General features: G+C 39.1%; 2 protein-coding genes and 1 long non-coding RNA gene across 3 annotated transcripts; 1 reads left to right on the forward strand and 2 right to left on the reverse strand.

Annotated features, from left to right (window-relative positions):
- The first annotated feature begins 9,750 nt into the window (after window positions 1-9,750).
- On the forward strand, window positions 9,751-17,032 carry calua (calumenin a). Its single transcript, XM_044342732.1, has 7 exons — window positions 9,751-9,871; window positions 10,908-11,126; window positions 14,380-14,573; window positions 14,650-14,816; window positions 14,899-14,959; window positions 15,702-15,901; window positions 16,387-17,032. Exons 2-7 carry the CDS (start codon window positions 10,909-10,911, stop codon window positions 16,489-16,491), a joined length of 945 nt encoding a protein of 314 aa, XP_044198667.1. The 5' UTR covers window positions 9,751-9,871; window position 10,908; the 3' UTR covers window positions 16,492-17,032.
- LOC122974790 lies at window positions 11,093-12,478 on the reverse strand. Its single transcript, XR_006400443.1, has 3 exons — window positions 12,275-12,478; window positions 11,613-11,776; window positions 11,093-11,179 (listed from the first exon to the last, which is right to left on the reverse strand). It is a non-coding gene; the product is annotated as an uncharacterized LOC122974790 (long non-coding RNA).
- Window positions 17,033-17,115: 83 nt separating the features above from the next.
- On the reverse strand, window positions 17,116-19,586 carry opn1sw1 (opsin 1 (cone pigments), short-wave-sensitive 1). The gene is made up of 5 exons (XM_044342731.1): window positions 18,300-19,586; window positions 18,046-18,214; window positions 17,797-17,962; window positions 17,472-17,711; window positions 17,116-17,393 (listed from the first exon to the last, which is right to left on the reverse strand). Exons 1-5 carry the CDS (start codon window positions 18,637-18,639, stop codon window positions 17,292-17,294), a joined length of 1,017 nt encoding a protein of 338 aa, XP_044198666.1. The 5' UTR covers window positions 18,640-19,586; the 3' UTR covers window positions 17,116-17,291.
- Window positions 19,587-19,861: the final 275 nt, after the last annotated feature.

Here is a 19,861-nt window from a genome sequence, read left to right on the forward strand (position 1 = left end):
TATCAGGATCCTTACCAGGAAGATTCTAAGTTAAATCCTATAGAAAAACCTGATAGGAGGAAGAAAATAAGAAGACATCAATAAAAGATAAGGGTGGATATAGGAGTCGTGGGCTGCTGATGAATGTGTGTCGGCCAGTGCATTGCCTTTGACTCCCCATTCCAACTGCTGAGTCGACAGACGAAGCAGGGGGAGTCATCGAGATAATTCCAACACACCTAACCCTAACCCTACCCTAATCCTAACCCCTAACCCTAACCCTAATCTCTAACCCTAACCCCTTAACCCCTAACCCTAACCCTAACCCCCAACCCTAACCCTAACCCTACCCTAACCCTACCCTAATCCCTAACCCTAACCCTAACCCTAACCCTACCCTAACCCTAACCCTAAACCTAACCCTAATCCCTAACCCCTTAACTCCTAACCCTAACCCAACCCTAAACCTAACCCTAACCCCCTAACCCTAACTCTAACCCTCAAGGATCTGCTGACACACGAGCCATATCATGTCACAGGCACAGCTGCAGAAGCTCCAGATCCTTTCCAGGTTCAACCTGCCGAAAGTCTACAACGTCCTGATCTGGAAGATCCACGAGAGCATCCCCGTCCATGGCCCCCCACCTGGGCCAAAGTGGCACAAACCACCAGCACCTCACAAGCCAGAGAAGGACACCGTCCAGCCTGAGGATGTGCAGGCTGTTGAGGAACAAGATGGCATCAGGCCAATGGTGCAGTCTCCTGCCATGTGCCTGCCTGCAAACAGCTCCAAACGCTGGACAGTGTTGGAGAAATCACTCATAAACCTGGACCCCCTGGTGAAGCTGGACCAGGCCTACAAGCTCTATGTTTGCAGCTGCAGGGAGCACAAAATTCTCACTAGGACACGTCACTAATTTTCAGTGGTCCCCTGCCAGAAGCGGGATGGCTTTTATTTTTTCTGCATTTTGTTTGAAGTTCTGATTTATGTATCCCAGCCAGAAGCTGGAAGCTACACTGAATCCACTTGTTGTTTTCATATTAAGGGTTAGGGTTAACAAAAAAAAAAAAAAAAAAAAAAAAAAACCTCCACATGGACTCTGCTTTGATGTGGCGTGGGGGCTTGTGTGCCTTAAAATCACTGAGGCCAGACCAAAGAGTCTACAACTCACGTTTACGATACTCAGACCTACCTCTTATGTTCTACTAGGTGTCTAGATTTTTCACAAAGGTTACTTCATAAGTGGTACCAATAGACTCCAAATGGTCTGAAACATGCTCCTAAATACTTTCTGCATGGTAGATTTTGGTCTCCACATTGAAAATGGGGAGGACATTTCAGGGACTCGGGAGTGGGTCAGGAGTGGGTGGCATCAGACCTAATTTGGGGGTGCTGAATGCGCCAGTCTTGGTCCTATGTCTCTTTGACCTTCCGTTCCCGAAATACAGCTATTTCAAAAAACCAGAAGTGACGTATCTCTGGAACGGAAGCTTGTACAGACTCAAGGGTTGTACTGTTGGTAAGGCCTACGTGAATTAGTAGGAGTGGAGCTTGGTTCCAGGTCTCTATGACCTTCCTATCAAAAGTTATTCACAAATGTCTAATCGTGGTTATCATCCCTATTCCTAACCCTAACCCTAACCCCACCCCCAGCCCTAACCCCATCCCTCATTAATTTCATAAACAATTATATTTATCAAAAACACAACCAAGTAGTTTATTTCATCAATATGTAAATAAATATAATAATATAAAACAAAATTCAATTCATTTATCCTACAATTTCAATTTTTTTTTCAAAACACAAGTATTTACATGGCATACAAGGGGTTAAAAATTCACAACAATTCCATTAATTGGCAAACACATGATCACAAACACAATTTCTAAAAAAACAAGCACAATTTGATAAAGAAACCAAAACTACGGGGAAGATATAAATAGAGAGCAAAAGCAGCCTATTTCTTGTACTTTTGTATATTTTGTGTTGTGCCTTAGCTTGAGGAAGACCCAGAAGGGTCAAAACGTTGTGCAAAGGCACACGTTAATAAAAAATAATTTTAGTTGATTTTTTATTTTTCATATTTTTTAGGGCCTGAGCCCAAAGGGCGAAGACCCTTTTGTATTTTGCGTGGTTGTTTCTTTCTTTATTAATCCGCCACTTCAACTCTAAATTTGACCCCCTAAACATGCTCAAAAACTCACCAAATTTGGCACACACATCAGGTCTGGTGAAAAATTTAAAAATGAACCCCCAAAGTGCCAAAATGTGCTCGAGAGCGCCACCTATGTATGTAGGAATCTCGTAGAGAGATCGAACCAAAACTCAATTATTCGTCTCATCAAGACCTACAAATCATACGCTGACACCCCTGACCTAAATCCAACAGGAAGTCCACAGTTCACCCATGAAAGTACGACTTTGTGCCAATTTTGGACCTTCAATAAACGCTCCTCCTAGGGCATTAATGGTATCGGCTTCAAGCTTTAATACATGACTTATCACACTGTGCTGAACAAAAGTTATTAAAAACTTTGTAATAACTCGAACAGTTTAGATCTAGTAAGCCCTGAAAGTTGTAGTGCGACATCACACCTTACAATGTAAACCAATGGGGACGCAATCTCTGGGCATGGACTTTGTGCCAAACTGGGGCGTCTGATGTCTGAACTATAAGTCCAACGTTATCCAAAGTCATGGGATTTATTAGGATATTTCACAAGAAGAGTACTCTGAAATCCTTCTCTCCAGCTGAGAGGGAGAGAGAGAGAATGGGAGGGGGGGGGGATGGGTGAAGTCAGACCTGTCAGCCCAGGTCTGAAAACATCTACATGCCTGTGACAGAAGCCCTCGGACTGCTCTACACTCCAGTTACTTAGTGTTTCTACACATCTGACAGCAGTGTTCAATCCTTACTTTTTTTCAAGGAGTACATGTGCTCCTAAATGAAAAAAAATTAGGAGCCCACATATAACTTTAGGAGCACACTCAAAAATGTTCAAGTAACAGTTTCTTAAAGACTATAGCCTATATGAGGGAAGAACTTGAATGCTGAGCTACTGAACTCGTCTTCCTAAGTTCTTCCTTCATATATTGTCTTTCTAGATCATAGTATAATCTATGCTTGTATGCATGATAGCCTCCTCAGCCAGCTGGTAAAAATATGTGCATATATCGGCATCAGCAATCGGCCACAATGAGTTGGAAATATCAGCATATCGGATATCGGCAAAAATCCAATGTCGTGCATCCCAAGTTAAAAGTCTTTACATTCCTAAAAATAGACTTGATGAAAATTAGGAAATTAATTTGTTTTACACACAAACTCATCAAAAGTTTTCAATTTACTAATTGAAATTCAAGTGAATGGACCCAAAACTTGCATGATTTTTATGACACAGGTGTGAGCGAGACAGACACGTGTGAGCGAGACAGACAGGTGTGAGCGAGACAGACATGTCTCACCCTGCAGAAAACTCTCATCCTCACATTGTTGAGATTTGATGTTTCGCCATCACAGAGGAAGTTGCTATAACTTTATTGTAAATGCTCCAGTCTGCACCAAACTTTACATTTTTGATAAGAGTCCCGGCCTGAACACGTCTACATGACAATATTCCATCAGAGATGCAAACTGGCTGAATAGCGGCCCCTATGAAATTTTCCCCATCCTAACCTTAACCCTAACCCTAATCCCACCCCCTGCTATAATTAATAAAGTTCAATTCATCATTTACGGATTAAATTACATTTAATTAATTGATTTAATGAATACCATATTAAAAACAGGATTCAATTAGTTAATTCCATAAATATATAAATAAATACAATAGATTGGCATAAACAGTGTTAAAAACAGACATAATTAAAAATACCATTCCTAAAAACTAAAAATCTAATTTCACAAAGAAGCAAAAAATTCAGTTAGGAGGGCAAGTCATAAATAGAAGGGAATCATTTCTGCTCTAACCACCAAACTGACAACATCTTTTTGCCAGCCAGCTCAGATTCAGTGCATTTTCCTATTTTTTTCTGTTGTGCCTCTGCCTGAGGAAGACCCAGAGGAGTCGAAATGTTGCAGCATAGGGTTAGGGTATGCTCTTTTTGGATTTAATGTAGTATGAAAGATTGCTTGTTTGGAATACCAATTTTGTATATTCTCCATTTATGTTAGTATTGAAAGATGACTCATGTGATCACTCGTATCCTGGATCCTGGTTTTGGAGCTATTCAAAAAACAGTGTATGAACTCGTAGAGTAACTGAGTTGTGATACTGCATTTTACAAAATCAAATACACATTTTGGAATGGCTGTTAATGCTTTTCAATGGACTAATTAGAGAATATGATCTTCTTTTTGGAGAATCCATACTTTTGGACCTCTGGAAGAGTTTACAGGCCTTAACTGTAACAGAACAGAGACACAAGGAGAACTGATCCTGATAATCTTCAGTCCACACTGTCAGTTCATAAAACTTGACAATTGAGGTCAGAAACAACATCCACATCCCAATGTCAACAAACACAATAATGCTTTCAGTGTCATCGTGTTAATAATGTTCAATATTCACCAAAAACCATCTTGAAAACACAGATTTTTCAGATGAAATTAACATTTTGTCAATAATGCTTCATATTCATTAATATTCATTAATGTGTGAACCAACATCTAGTTGTTTATTTGTTTTAACATTCCAGTGTTTAAATAATGTAGAAAACACCTAATTTTTATCATATTTAATTTAACCATGTAAAATGACTTTGAGTTGTCTAATAAAACATTCTGTGTTCAAAAAAACAAGAATGCAACACATTTTTCAGGTCACTAGATGGAGCCATTGCTCCACTCACAGCCAGCCTAACAGTTTCTTTTTTTCTTTTAGTTACACATTTATTTTGGCTTAAAGCTTTGATTACAAAATGCAAAAAAGTACCAAAAAAGCCATAGGGAAATGATAATGAAAAATATAGAAAGATGAACCTCTTATGCAAAACATCATTCCCAAATATTTATAAGTCAGATACTGATAATAACATAAAACATATTACTAATTATAAAATCATTTATTGTAGTTATAATGCATTAAAATAGTGACTATCATATAATAATAATGAAATCAATAATAATAAAAAAGAACATTGCATAAATGAATAAACTCCCAAACACACAATTTAAATATATAAAAAAATATACATAAATATATACATAAAATGATAAAATAATAAATGCCTTTAAGTAGTTTTTTTTTTTTTTTTTTGCAGTGTAAAAATAAAAATTGGTTGTATAGACTGACAATGATTGGTCACATCAAACTGAAGTGCTGGTTAAGTGAGAAATTGAGCAATTTAACATTAAGTAGTTTAGGCCTCAAAAGAGTTGTGATACTGCAGTTTAGAGAATCGTATACACTTTTTGGAATAGCTGTCAATGCTTTTCCATGGACCATTTAGGGAATATAATTCACCATTTGGAAGGACCATATTTTTGGACCTGTGACAGACTATACAGACCACAAATGAGATGAGATGTTCTTGGAAATTTGGATTTGGTCTTTGGCATTGGATTATGATTGGATTATACGCTGTGATTTTAGGACCCAGTCTTTGGAATATGGTTAGGGTTAGGACAGAATTTCTGGAATTGGGATTCAATCTTTGGAATATGGAGAGGAGAACAATTGTTTGACTCCTTACAGAGGACAGGACTGTTTAAGGACTTATGCAAATGAGTGTGGTGCTCAAAACCCAGAACACCTTAGGTCCATTCATAATTCAAGAAAAGTTTCTCATACCAGAGGGGGGCTAATTAGTGAATAATGGACAGTGATGGTGGTTGGACAACTGAGCAGGTTGTGGCAAATTATACTGTGAGTCAAGCCAGTGGTTCCAGTACAGTACAGATATAAGGCCGGGTGAAGCTGCAGATTATCTGCTCTTTGCTTGGGTTAGAGTAAGATAAGAGTAAATAAGATTGAAAAGCAGTTTAAAGGTGCGTTTGGTCAGGGTGAGAGAATGGTTTCACCGTTTTTGATGTTTATTTATAACTTGCACAGGCTGTTTTAATGCCCCCCGTTTTACTGCCAAAAAGTCCTTGCTAAAGATAATTCTATATCCATATAGGAAAATGTTTTTTGAATTTTGAAAATTTGAATGAGCACTAACCTGCATATAGTACATGATTTACACTGAGCTATGCTATTCATTCTACAGGTTTTTAATATTCCATTCACAGATGACTCCACCGTAGAATGGACTTCTAGAGGTATGATTATGAATATCATTATTAAAGCTATTCTATGCTTGTCAAATGCAACGATAATGTTCAAAACTAAAATCAATGTCCAGAATAGTAGTACTGCTTCAAATATAAGCCCTGATACTGAGTGTGTGACTGTGTTTTTCCCCAAACTAAAACCATCAGTCTGTGCGCTCATCTCAGCTTAATCACATGACTTTTTCAATTTTAACTTACTAGTCCAGTTCCTGTTCAAACTTGCCAGTTTTGAACAGGCCGATAACTTGGCGTCCAGTCACTACTTCAACACAGAAGAATTAATACAGTCGATGTGAAGTGTGAATGAGTATAACCACCAAAAACATGAATGAAACTAACATTCTATTATACATAGATGTTATAAATAATAAATACTCTAATAGTACATTCATGTTCTTTTCTCATCTCAATTAAAATAAGGACTGCATTTACAAAATAAAATAATGTCTCCTAAAGTCAAGTGGATCAATCATATTGGGCTCTTAGATCGTTCTTATTTTCTGTGAGTATATTTGCTCCAAAGATTTGTGCTTTGTCTGCAGCAGCGCTTCACAATCACCATAGTCTCGCAACATATGAGACAAACTGGTTTTGAAATGCTCATGGAAATTATGTCCTATGTTTTTCACATGTTACTACAGTTATTGTGTATTGGGCTCTGAGCGCCTCCTGTGTAGACACAACGTTAACACGCTGCAGCTGATGTACTAAACATGCTGCTCACACTATGTTTGCTCTAAAACATTTGTGTTTTGCATTGAGCACTGGTTTATTCAAAGTGTGTTAATATTAAACATATTGTGTGTCCAAATTTGACTGCACTCCCTTTGTTCCCCAGCAATACAGCCGTCAGGTGTGGAGTTGATGGGATGAACAGTTTAAGAGATATGTGAAGGACAGACAGACATATAGAGATTCCTTGCTTTAGTAGATAGATATTTGGTTAAATTATTGTCCTTAAAACACGCATCAACTTGAAATTACCATCAGTTTTCTGATCTCCCTTTCCAGATAGTCTATAGCCACTTGCTGTAGAATTTTCTGAAGCTATTGAAAATTAATTAACATTTCTTTGGAGTTGTTGATTTAAAAGGTGCAAGTGGCATAACAGTTAAATATTAACATCAGAGGTTTGGTTGACACTGACATTGTTTTTGTTAACTTTTGTTTTTGCAGGACAGAACAAGTGCAAAAAGCCCAGAAAGAAAACAAAACCACATGAACGCCTTGGTAAGGGAAAGATAGTCAATTGTTTTCCTCCTGCCAATATTAAAGGAATCTTTAAGCCAATAAACAATAACAAAGCTTTTTTATTTGGCCCACACTAACTACTTTAAAACCCCCAAAATGCTGTGGTCATATGCAAGGTATTCCCTTAATATTTACATGTATTAATCTTTTCAACTAAAATGTTAAATATGCAAGTAAATTACCATACACTGACAAACACCTTTTACAAATCTTGCAAATATTGTTAGTTGGGATGCAGATTTGGTACAAGCAGAGGAAACCATCAGACCAGTGCAGCCATACTTAACATGGTCTCAAAGTTGTAATAAGTCACATGACAAATGTGGAGAAAATGAATTTTTGACCTACAGTTTGGGTTTCTATTTACAATCTGGTTTCTTTTTTTATAGCGTTTCTCAAAAATGGTGATGAAGGGCTTGAACCCAGGAGGAGACAAAAGCAGCAGTGATGAGACATTTCAAAGGTCTCATCAACAACAGGAAACTAGCGACAGTGATTGTCAGCAGTGCAAGACTGCTGAGCATCCTGCTCTAGCCAATCGCACAGTTTAAAACATAAGAGACTTTGTCAGAAATCGTGGCATATCCTTAAAGAAGAAAAGTGGCGACTGAACAGCCGCCATATTTGTTTTCATTTGTGAAGATCTCCTTATAGTTAAAGCTAAAAGTTTATATCTGAATTATAGAATTGTCATGTTCTGACAAAAAACACAATTAAATTTGAGTCCTTGTTCACTGATTTCTGCATGTGGTTTAATTTCCTTATCTATCATCCATCCATTACAAGGCTCTACCTGATAACAACAACCAGTCCACATAAAAAGCATCATGTGTTTTAGTAACATGCCAGTTTTAGCCCTTTGTTATAAAATGGTCCTCACAGATCAGTTATTTCCATTTCTCAGTGCTGTTGTGTAAAACAATTTGTCCTCATATATATTAAGTGTTTGTGTGAAGCCATTAAGTCATGTTAGACCCTTCAAGTCACTTCAGTAACACATTTGTGTGTGTGTTTAACCACTGTCCTTATAAACTGACTAGGTCCTTATAGTTTCCTTTTTTGTGATAGGCGGAGCTTATACACCTAATTATCTATTGTCCTTACAAGGATGCATGTTGTCAGGTTGTTATATTTTCAGTCGCTTTGTGTGTATTCAACTTTTGAAGTGAGATTCTGGTAGTATGGCTCAAAATAGATTGTTTGATACTGACCACGTCTTTGTGGAGCAGGTGGAAAGGGGGGTCGATCTAATACAGCAAGAAACTGGTTTGAAGAATATGTCCTTGTATTACATAAAGGTGCGTATGTATGTGTGTGTGTGTGTAATATGTGTGTGAGTGTGGTGGGTTAGGGTGTAGGTGTCATGTAGTGAAATGTGGACGTTACAGTTACGTGTCTTATCCAGTAATCTACAAGAAAACACAAGAGTCACTACTTTCTTTCCATCAAGTGATTTAGACGAATCAATTTCCCTTTTTGTGCTAAAAATTCAGGTTTTGTTCTCTCTCACTTTTCAGCGCTACATATTTTTTTGGGTTATTTGAAGACTGTAGTTAGACTCTTTAACACATTCACAAATATATGACAATCTCATTTAATATGTGACATCACTTAAACTAACAAATAGGATTAAAACTCAACACCTGATAATGTATTTAAAAGCAGTTACTTACTCAGTTTACACATTGATCATTTCAGTCTCTGAAAGGAGACAAGAATTCTGCTGAAGTGATGGTTTTCTTTAACTTTATTATATAAATAATCATAATATGATGGGCGTACTGTTCTCCTTCAAGAGCCGACAACAAACAAACGTGCTTTTAAAAACATAATATTTTAAAGCTTTATGGTCCTGCTGAATCTTTTCTGTAACATAAATTCCTTCTGTGTGTTATTCTACACCTTTAACAGATAAAACATGAAATAAATGGTTAAACATTCATGTAAAGGCTGATTTTTAATGAATATTCACCTTTTTAAATGACTAATTTAATTTACAGTTCAGTTTGTTATGAAGAGTGAACGTGTTCAAAGATCAATATTTTTTTTCATCATCGTTGTGTGAAATATTGGGGACGTGGCAGGACGCTGCTACACGCGCGGCTCTTCTTCCACGGACCAATGAGACGCGAGTACGACGAGCGAGCCTCCTGACGTCATTAACGGAACTTCGGCGCTTGCTGAAGTGGACCAATCCGATGTGGAGATGTGTTCCAGGTGGCGCCGGATTGGCTGCGGCCGGACGGAAACGGATGTGCGGGACGGGAGGAGGCGGGGCGATGATCGGTGGACAGACGGTGAGCTGAGGAGCCAGAGTCAGTTGATGTCCCGTCACAACATCCAGGTGAACGTCACCGGCAGACAGGTAAGATGTTAACAGCTGACTGTCACATTTACTTCTCTGTTCACTCTACATTTCTACTGGCTGGTTACTCAAAGACTAAGAGATATTACGTCATTCATAACTGTCAGAGTCATCATTAAACACACTGACAGAATGAGGCAGATACACAACATCAGAAAGAGAAAAGTTAGAGAACAGTCAAAGAGGAAAATGAAGATTTTCAGCTGCTTTCTGATTGGAGGAAGTCAGAATAGAAGCTTTACTGGTAACTGGCAAGAATATAACAAAGATCATTACATCTGTCAAGGTAAACAGAAAGTTACTGTGGATCAATTAAACATGTTAATGACAGAAGATCTATCTATCTATCAGCTATCTATATCTCACAGGTCAGGTCAGTATATTTGTCTTTTTGTCACATTATTATGTTTCTGCATCACGTCATAATCTAATAACAGTCAAATATCTCATTTCCAATCATGTGTTAATCTAATTAATTAATTAATTAATTAATCTAATAGGGAGAGAAAAATGATCTCATTAACTGATCAGCTGTGGTGGAAGATGTAATCAGATCATACTTCAGTAGATCAATACCACACTGTAAAAAATGTCCTGCAATCAAAAGTTTACAGAAGTACTATCAACAAAATGTACTTGAAGTATCATAAGTAAAAGTACTCATCATGCAGGAAGTATAATAAATGTATAAAGTTGAATATTTTATTTGTTGTTTATTCTTGAGGACGGTTCGCTTCTCATTCAGGTTTAGACATAAAGTTGAACTACTTTGTATTCTAACGGGGATTTGAACCTGTAACATAAATAACAACAAACATCACTAAAATGTACTTAATGTGCTCTGACACGTGGTGGATTACAAATATAAAATAGCTTCAAATGGACTCACTGAAGTAAGTAGTTGTATTAGAAATGCAGTACTTACATACATACAGTACACAGTATCCGTCTTTTGTTTGAGATACTGGTGTTTCTTCAGTCTGTGTGTTGTTCTGAGATGTTGCATCATCTTTAATATCTGACTTGTGTCTGTCAGGATGATTCGGCCGCTGCTGATGTGTTTCGTGCTCTGTGTCGTCTACGGCAGCAGTAAACCAACAGAGAAGAAGAGTCGCGTTCATCATGAAGAACCTCTCAGCCACCTTGAACACGATGACGCTAAAAACTATGACTACGACCACGAGGCCTTTCTGGGCCAAGACGAGGCCAAGACCTTCGACAACCTGCCGCCAGAGGAGAGCCGACGGAGGCTGGGGTGAGTTCAGGTTCAGGTACATCTGTCTGTCAATCAATCAGTGTCTAAAATACCTGAGAGAGAGACAGAGAGAGGTGATGAGTGAACCTTTCCTGCAAACATGTTCACTCGTTGACAAACAGGAAATATTCAGTTTATAATTCCAGGATCCAGCTGAAGGATCCATAACTGGTTCAACAAGTTCAGGCTGTCACACCGAGCATGAAGTTTATTTAAATTCCACACCTGAACAGGTCTGAGCTCTCTGCCAGAACAGAAATGTTGGTCATTTATTTATTTCTATAAAAATATAGACATTAAAGCAAAGAAGAGACATTTCTGATCATTTTGTCAGTGTGAAATTTATTTTTTCACTAAATCAATGAGTCTCTTTGCATCTTTGATCACCTGATCTTTCTGTAGATGACAGTAAATGTAGACTAATGATTTCTTTTTGTGTTTTGTTATCTGCGAAGCAAAAAGCTCATCTGATATTGATAAACTTACACAGGAAGTGAAGTCTTCCATGACGTAGTTTTTGGGAGTAAATTTGCAGTGACAGGAGACGTGAGGTGTGAACTGAAGTGTGTTGTGCTGATTGTAAAATAATCCTCAGACTGGCCGTCCCTGCAGAATATATTTTAAACAGCAGGTAGCAGCTGTGGATTCTCCTGCGTTGCGTGATGAATGAAACACAAACCAGCTGTTTATTCTGGTAACAACAGAATGATTTCAGTTTTGTGGTAACAAAGAAACTAATTTTTAAGCTAATTTGTTGGTTAACAAGTTACAAGCTAAAATCCAGCTAATGTGGCCTGACTCTATTACTTTATTAAATTAATTTAAAACCAAACAATATCATCCCAAAAGCATCTGCTGTGGTAACCAGAAGCTCATTTCAACATACAGAGTACATATAACACACTACAAAACAAACTTATTAATGTATCATAACAGAGCTTATTAGACATCAGCCTACCACAGGGGCCCCAGCAGAGGGCGCTCATGTTACACTCAGTCCCAGTGATTAACAGGCTAACAACAAACAGCAGGGGAGCAACAGCAGCGATGCAAAGCGTGTTACGGGTTGTGGAGAAGGAAAATACAGAGACTGAGGCTGAAGATAAAGTTCTTTATTCTTGGACTGTGGAGGACGAGACTGAACAAACCATGGAAGACTGAACCGAACCGAACAGAGGATCCAACAACACTGAAGTGCAAACCAAGACTTAAATACAGACAGAACTAACGAGACAATGAGGAACAGGTGACTAAACACAAGGGCAGGCAGAGAGTTGACTGGCAGGGCTGATGAATGTGATGCAGGGCAGGTGTGGAGAGAAAAATGGGCTGGAGAAGAGTGTAGAAACACAGAAAACAGAATACTCGTAATACAACCCAGCATATATTAAACTGTCCAAGAAAACACATGAATATAAAGCCAAGTGCACAACACCATAAGCTAACTAATAATGCAAGGCAGTCCTTCAAAACAACAACCTAAATAATATTAACACAGGAAACCAAAAGAACAAAACAAAAGAGTCCGTAACAGCCCGACTGTGTTTCTGACTCTCAGCTCTGCTGTTTAAACAGACGTAGCAGCGTCTCTGCGTCTCTTCCTCTACCGTCCAGTGTGTCTGAGTCTCTGGCTGGCAGCAGCCAATCAGGAGAGACGCTCCACGCTGCGTTTGGATTTTATAACTGAACTAATACCAGGACACAAGCTTTTATTTCTCTGACATTTTCATATCACAAACAATGACCAACAGCATTAAAACACGAGTCTTGCAGGTAAAGGTCTGTTTTATCAGTTTAGTGAGGGGCGGCTGCTCTGCAGGTGCGCTTGATTTGACTGTAACTGCAGTAAGCGGGTGGAGATAAACCTCCTGAATCTACACCCAAAATGCAGTCAAGGCTTTCACTTACAGTTTCCATCATGGATTTGTTCCTCTGCAGCCTTCATGATGATCAGCTCGGAAAGATGCAGAAAAAAGGTGCCTGAAGGAGTTAAAGCACCAAATAACGATCACTAACAAAAGACTCCATACAGAGTGACAAACCAGAGACGTCTGCAGATAGAAACAGATGAAAGATCAGGAGGAGTTAACAGATCATTAGAATAGTTATAATTACAATAAAAATAAGTTCTCTTTCAAATCAAACATCCCGAGATATGCGTGGAAAGTTTTGTTCTTCCAACTGCATTTATAACCTTTTTTTGTGACTCAAATGTAGCTTAACCAGTCATGTGACGCTACTTCAGTTCACTTTACCAGTAAATATTACTGGGACCACTACAGAAAACTGCAGATGAACATTTAATATCCAGGAATTCACATTATAGACACGACCACTGACTGTCCCTGTAACACATTAACCAGACAGAGTCCAGGCATAGACCAGGTTTGACCTGGTCTTGTTCTTGGGAACTTGACTGTCACTTGCTGGAAGTCGTATTATTGTGTGTCATGTGATCACACGTTGGATGGACCATTTTAATGACATTCATTCATATTAGATTTTTTGCAGAATGAATAATTTACAACCTCTCTTTAATATTAAGTTTGCAAGAATTTTTAGATTTATTTTAATGAGGTGGAGATGCAGAAAGTCAGGGTTCATATGACAACCTGTATTTCATTGTTTCTATTTTTTCTACCTTTATTTAAAGCATCTATAACGTATATTTCTATCTGTCAACAGTCTGATCTGTCAGTGTGTAATGTGTTGGTTGTGGCTCGTAGTGATGAACCAACAGAGAATTATCAGTGACGCTGCAGCTCCTCTCGGCTTTACGGAGCTTTATAGTGAGTTTTAGTGAAGGTTGGACTGGGGGGGGGGGGGCAGCAGAGGCGGACCTGAGGGACTGAGAGGGTTGATGGGGGAGATATGGGGGGGCCGTAGCACTTCCAATCTGTTATCTGACGACATAACAGAAAAACATGTCAATGAGAAAAACAATATCATGCGGCAGCATTCAAACAGTGAGGATGGTTCAACCTGCTGACAAGAGGTCATAACTTTCTCCTTCTCTATTTGTTTATGACAACAACCAGTTTTTGGCATTTCTAAACATTCACAAGTTAATTTTAGTCGTCTCTGACACAAGCAGACCTGGATAAATAAATTAAATAATAATAATATCATAATAATAATGATATTATAGCAGAGAAAAGAGCTGCAGCACGGAGCCAACATCAGCACACTTGTAGTACTGAAACGTTTGGGTCATCAAACAAAGTTTTGGTAACTGCGCTCTGTCTCTCCGCAGCATCATCGTGGATAAGATGGACAGTAACAAGGATGGGTTTATCTCTGAGGAGGAGCTGAAGGTTTGGATCAAGAACGCTCAGAAGAAGCACATCTATGACAGCGTGGAGCATCAGTGGAAAGACTTCGATTTGAACAACGATGGCCAGATCAGCTGGGAGGAGTACAAGAACGTCACATATGGGAGTTACCTGGGTAAAGACTGAAACACACTGTTGTTGATGTCGTTAAGTCAGTTTCCTGTGATTGTCTGATAGATTTCCTCCAACAGACGACCCGCAGGCGGACACAGAGTATGACTACAGTCACATGATGGCGAGGGACGAGAGGCGCTTCAAGGTGGCAGACAGGAACGGAGATCTGATCGCAGACAAACAAGAGTTCACCGCCTTCCTCCATCCTGAAGACCACGAACACATGAAGGACATCGTGGTGCAGGTGGGTGTGATCCACTGAAGTCATGTGATCCACTAAGTGAAGTATTTTAGAGATACTTATATGTGTCTGCTCACTGTCACAGGAAACAATTGAAGACATTGATAAGAACGGTGACGGCTTCATCGACCTGAAGGAGTACATCGGTAAGAAATACAAAGTACAGTAACTAAGTACTTTTACTCAGGTAGTTATTGAGAACAAGTATGAGGTTTTATATGACTATTTCCACTTAATTATATTTGCTTCAGTCCAAAACCTCAGTGAGAAAAAAAGAGAAGCTTAAAGAGAGGAGAGCACAGGACATCAAATCACACATTACAGAAGTTTGGAGGAACATTTTGAACTCAGACAGATCATAGCCGTAATGGGGAGGATCAATAAATCACAGGTGCTGACCCAAACCAATAACATGTTCTTTGTCCGACTCTCAACACTGTCTGACTTCCTGTCTGTGTCTCTCAGCTCCAAGCTCATTGGTTCCCACCAACGATCTTTAAAAACAACTCAGAAGTCTATCGTGCCATTTTTAAAAAAGACTCTGACTGTAGTTTTTAACAAACAATCAGGAGGAAATAGTGCATTTATTGGGGACTATTCTCAGCGATGGATGAATCCCCATTTGGTGCTTTTGTGAGTGTTTCTGGCAGCAGGGTGGTGTATGTGTGTTCAATGTAATTGGTGTGTCTCATTGATGTGTTTTTAGTTGTTTTTGGAAGATAAATCACACAACTTGTCAGCAGACCAGTTCAGTGTTGGCTTGAGACTGGACATGAAGACAAATACAGAATATCACCAGACTTCCAGTTAAATGAAATCATCCTTCACTGTTGGTGAGGTTTACAAAGATCACACAGGTTAAACATACGGGCTTGCATCTTCCTGTAGGTGACATGTACACCTCTGAGGAGAACCAAGAAGAACCAGAGTGGGTGGCATCAGAACGGCAGCAGTTCTCAGAGTTCAGAGACAAGAACAACGACGGGAAGATGGACAGAGAGGAAACGCTGGACTGGATCCTGCCGGCCGACTACGATCACACCGAGGCCGAGGCCAAACACCTGCTGCACGAGTCCGACGCAAACAAGGTCAGTCAGTGTTCTCCAGCCTGACCAGGTCAACGGTACAAGACTTTCTCCTTATTTTTTAACTTCAGAATAAAATGTACAGAATCAATGGTTTCAATCTGGAAACGTCTGAACAGGGAATAAGTCCATGTGTGACTGATTTTATGGTGTCATGGCAAAATGTACTGAATGAACTGTAGCTGACAAGCTAACCGCTAACATGCTAGCACCAGTAAGTATCAACATCTCTGAGCTTCTTTTAGTTTGGACTTCTGACCCCCCACAACATGTTGATCTCATTCCAGTCAGTAAAGAGTCTCTGGCCTAACAAGTGTGATAAGTGTCAGTTAGCATGCTCGTTAGCCTGGTCACCAGTCAACAGTCCTGCTGAAAACAATAAATAGTTTGAACAAAGTGCTGTTACAAACACTAAATAACTGTTCTCTGGTCAAACTCTCAACGTGTTCACCTGTGTGACACCTGTCTTCATGTCTTGGTTTGTTCAGGACGGGAAGCTCACCAAGAAGGAAATCCTCGACAAATACGACGTGTTCGTTGGAAGTCAGGTGACGGACTTCGGGGAGGCTTTACTGCGACACGACGAGTTCTAGACACGTAGCAGATATTAGATAGAAAACTTGTTTTAAGAATATTTTGTAAACCTGCAGAAGAGAAAAGCTTGTGGTGTTTAAATTTGAAGTCTGTTACATTCAGATGATGATCAGTGAAGCACAAAAAGCTTTGACCGCATGTTTTTATAAAGCTTCTCCTGCTGCTCACTCCATTTTTAGGACTTTATATTCCGTCCATGTTTTGGTGTTTGTTGGTGTTCTCACGCTGGGTTTTGTATCTGATCAGTTTACTGACCTCTCCTCTCTTTAGTGCCTCACAGGTTTGATCTGTTTTCATATTTCCTTCATTTCCATTGATCACAAAAACATGTGTGTTTAAAGACTTAAGTTTAGGACAGGATGACAAGAAGTGGTCTGTGCTTTTAAAAATAGTTGTTACTCTACATTTTATATCACCCTAAAACACATTTATGGAGTTTGTGTTGAATTTGCACACAGACAGAAAGTCTGACTCATATTTTGGACTTCATGCTGTACTTTAACTTTTACAGCCTGTTTTCAATAAAAATATAAAATCTAATGAGTGTGTTGTGTTTTGAGTGAACTGATCCTTTAAAGCCCTCTTAACTAGTCTGCAACAAACAGAAAAACAAACCTTTAAAATGAAGCTCAAGTATTTTTATCACATTTTTGTTGCCTTTCATCTAAACAGGGACGTTCTACATCATAATATTTGTTGTATTTACATGTTGGTCTACAGGGAACATCGCCTTGAAGAGTCTTCCTGTAACATTGATAGAAATGTCCTTTTGTCTTCCATCTGAGTTTTGTCCTGAACATTAAGAAGCTACGGACACTGAAGACGTCTCAGTCTTTGAAGAAACCTCCGATGATTCATCCATTTTCTTTCCAAACACCATCTCCATGATGCAGGCGTTAAACTGCAGAGAAAACAACAATCAGACTTTAAGTTTCTTTGTTTCTGTGTGCTGAAAACATTCAGGTGAGGGTCTGCTCACCTGTTTGTTCATGAAGACATAGATGAGTGGGTTGTACACGCAGGAGCTCTTGGAGAAAAACGCCGGGATGGTGACGAGGCGGTAATCTTTGTTCTCATCTGACGAGTAGGCAAAGTAAAGAGCTGCAATGGCATACGGGCCATAACAGGTGATGAAGGATCCCACCATGACGATGATCATCCTCGACACTTCCTTCTCCGCCTTCTGGGTGGAGACGGACTCCGCCTGCTGAGCCGCAACCTGAACACAAGACAAGAGGGTTGATGTGAAAGCAGAACTTGAGAGCAGAACATGTGAAGCTTTTTAAAGTGTCAGTGAAGCTCACCGCTCTCAGAGCGCCCAGCAACTGAGAATAGGAGAAGATGATGATGGCAAGTGGGGCGATGAAACAGGTCACCATCAGGAAGTTGGTGTAGCTGCTGCAGTGAAACTCCTCATTGTGAGTGTACCAGTCTGGTCCACAGGAGCAGCCCAGACCTTCAGGAATATACCTGAAAACCAGCACATTCACACACTCAAACATCAGCTGGACATGTTGAACTCTGAGGAGGAAAACAAAGATTCATACACATACCTGCTCCAGCCAAAGAAAGGCGGGATGGCACAGCCGATGCCCATGAACCAGGTGAAGGCGACAGCGGCCAGAGCGTGGTTACTGCCGAATTTAAAGGCTCCAAAAGGTTTACAGATGACGAGGTATCTCTCAAATGAAAGGACTGCCAAAGACCAGGCTGTGACCAGTCCTGAAGAGCACAGAGGTTATAACTGTGGTTATAAACAGTAGAAACATTAAAACAGTCACATGTTCCTCACATACAGTTGATCTACCTGCTATAGATCCCATTGTAGACTCCAAGGCACACATGGTATGACCCAGGAAGAAGTACCCCTTCATGGTGGAGACAAACACCTGACTGACGGAGAACGTGACAAAAATGAAGCCTGCAAATGAGATGTTGACCAGGATGTAGTTCAGAGGCACCTGGAGCTTCTTGTACTTCACCGTCACCAGCAGAACGATCAGGTTTAACGGCGTCCCAGCAAACAGGACGAAGCCCATGAAGACGGTCTGCAGGTAAAAGACCCACTGAGGGGCCAGGTAATACTGCGGCCCCTCAAAGGGACTCACTTTAGAGATGTTCTCGTACAGGTGGAAGTATTTCCCCATCGTGACTCCTCAGCTAACCTCACCGATCGCTTCAGCCTCTTTATATACTCTCATAAACCACTTACACTGAAGATTTACTCTGAACATCTCCTCTGTTTTTCTAAAGTCACATTGTAGGATTAAGTTGTCGATGTTTTCTGCACGATGCTAATCCTTCTTACGCAGAGCCGTGCAATAAAAACAGCCGGATCTGCGTAACGTTTGTCTGAAACACTCAAAAGAAAAAAAAACTATTTAACTTTAATCTTCTCAATCCTCTCAAGTTCTCATCCTGTAGTCACAGTGCAAACATCACAAACTAACACATTATAATGACGAGATTTACCTGCAGGGAAGTTATGAATACAATCAAGTAAATGAAATCAAGAAATCAAAGAAAGAAATCACTCAAGAAAAATGTTTAAGGGAATAAATGCATCTGACAAATGACAGAAATATATTTATAATGTTGACAGAGAGACAAGAACTACTTAAATAATGTGAGACTAATAATAAGAAACCGTATCTAAACTGTATCTGGTAAATAAACGACTTTTAAGTTTATTTACACTGTTTGTAAAACCACAAAAAACTGTTAATAATGATTTAAAAAGTGAAAAAATGAAAAATGTGTAAATCCACTTTTGTTTCTTTAGACATCTTTAAGCTTACAGGGGAATACAGGGGGTTATGATACATAAATTCTGTATAATATGATTGTGTTGTTTTCAACGGAGTAATAAAGTGACATTCAAGCTGCTGCTGATGAATCCAATTTTCTGATTAACCTTATAAACCTCGCAGGTCGTTCACATTCAACTGTTTAACCTTTTAAACCGTTCAGTGAAAACTTCATTAACCAGTTAATTATGCAATTAAACAACGACTCAGCCCTTAATTACACATTTCAAACTGCACAGTCTCACTGATTGATGATGTATTGATCTGATCAGAAACAGTTATTATAACACAAACTGACATTATGACACTTTTTTAAAATGATCTCATCTCTGTTATTGTATCTGATGTCATTGTAAATATTTTATTGTCTTTTTAACTTCTGTTTTAAACATATTATTATTCTTAAAGGTGCTTCATGTACAGAGGAAGCTCATTAAATAAAATCTGTCCTGTTAGTTTTTATCACATTAAAATTGTGTTTTTATTTGAAATAATAAAACTTGATGAAAGCTTCGGTCCTCAGATCCTTCACACTTTTCATAACGATGTTCAAAAACTTAAT

Source organism: Thunnus albacares, chromosome 23 (assembly GCF_914725855.1).
Source record: "Thunnus albacares chromosome 23, fThuAlb1.1, whole genome shotgun sequence".
Classification (NCBI taxonomy): domain Eukaryota; kingdom Metazoa; phylum Chordata; class Actinopteri; order Scombriformes; family Scombridae; genus Thunnus; species Thunnus albacares.

What these genes read in the sequence shown, in the direction of transcription:
- calua (XM_044342732.1), top strand. Translation starts at nt 10,909, where the DNA reads ATGATTCGGCCGCTGCTGATGTGTTTCGTGCTCTGTGTCGTCTACGGC. An exon ending in TGAAGGACATCGTGGTGCAG is followed by an intron (nt 14,817 to 14,898) that starts GTGGGTGTGATC and finishes TCACTGTCACAG; the next exon opens with GAAACAATTGAAGACATTGA. An exon ending in CGACCTGAAGGAGTACATCG is followed by an intron (nt 14,960 to 15,701) that starts GTAAGAAATACA and finishes ATCTTCCTGTAG; the next exon opens with GTGACATGTACACCTCTGAG.
- opn1sw1 (XM_044342731.1), bottom strand. Translation starts at nt 18,639, where the DNA reads ATGGGGAAATACTTCCACCTGTACGAGAACATCTCTAAAGTGAGTCCC. An exon ending in TACAATGGGATCTATAGCAG is followed by an intron (nt 18,215 to 18,299) that starts GTAGATCAACTG and finishes TGTGCTCTTCAG; the next exon opens with GACTGGTCACAGCCTGGTCT. An exon ending in CCTTTCTTTGGCTGGAGCAG is followed by an intron (nt 17,963 to 18,045) that starts GTATGTGTATGA and finishes GCTGGTTTTCAG; the next exon opens with GTATATTCCTGAAGGTCTGG.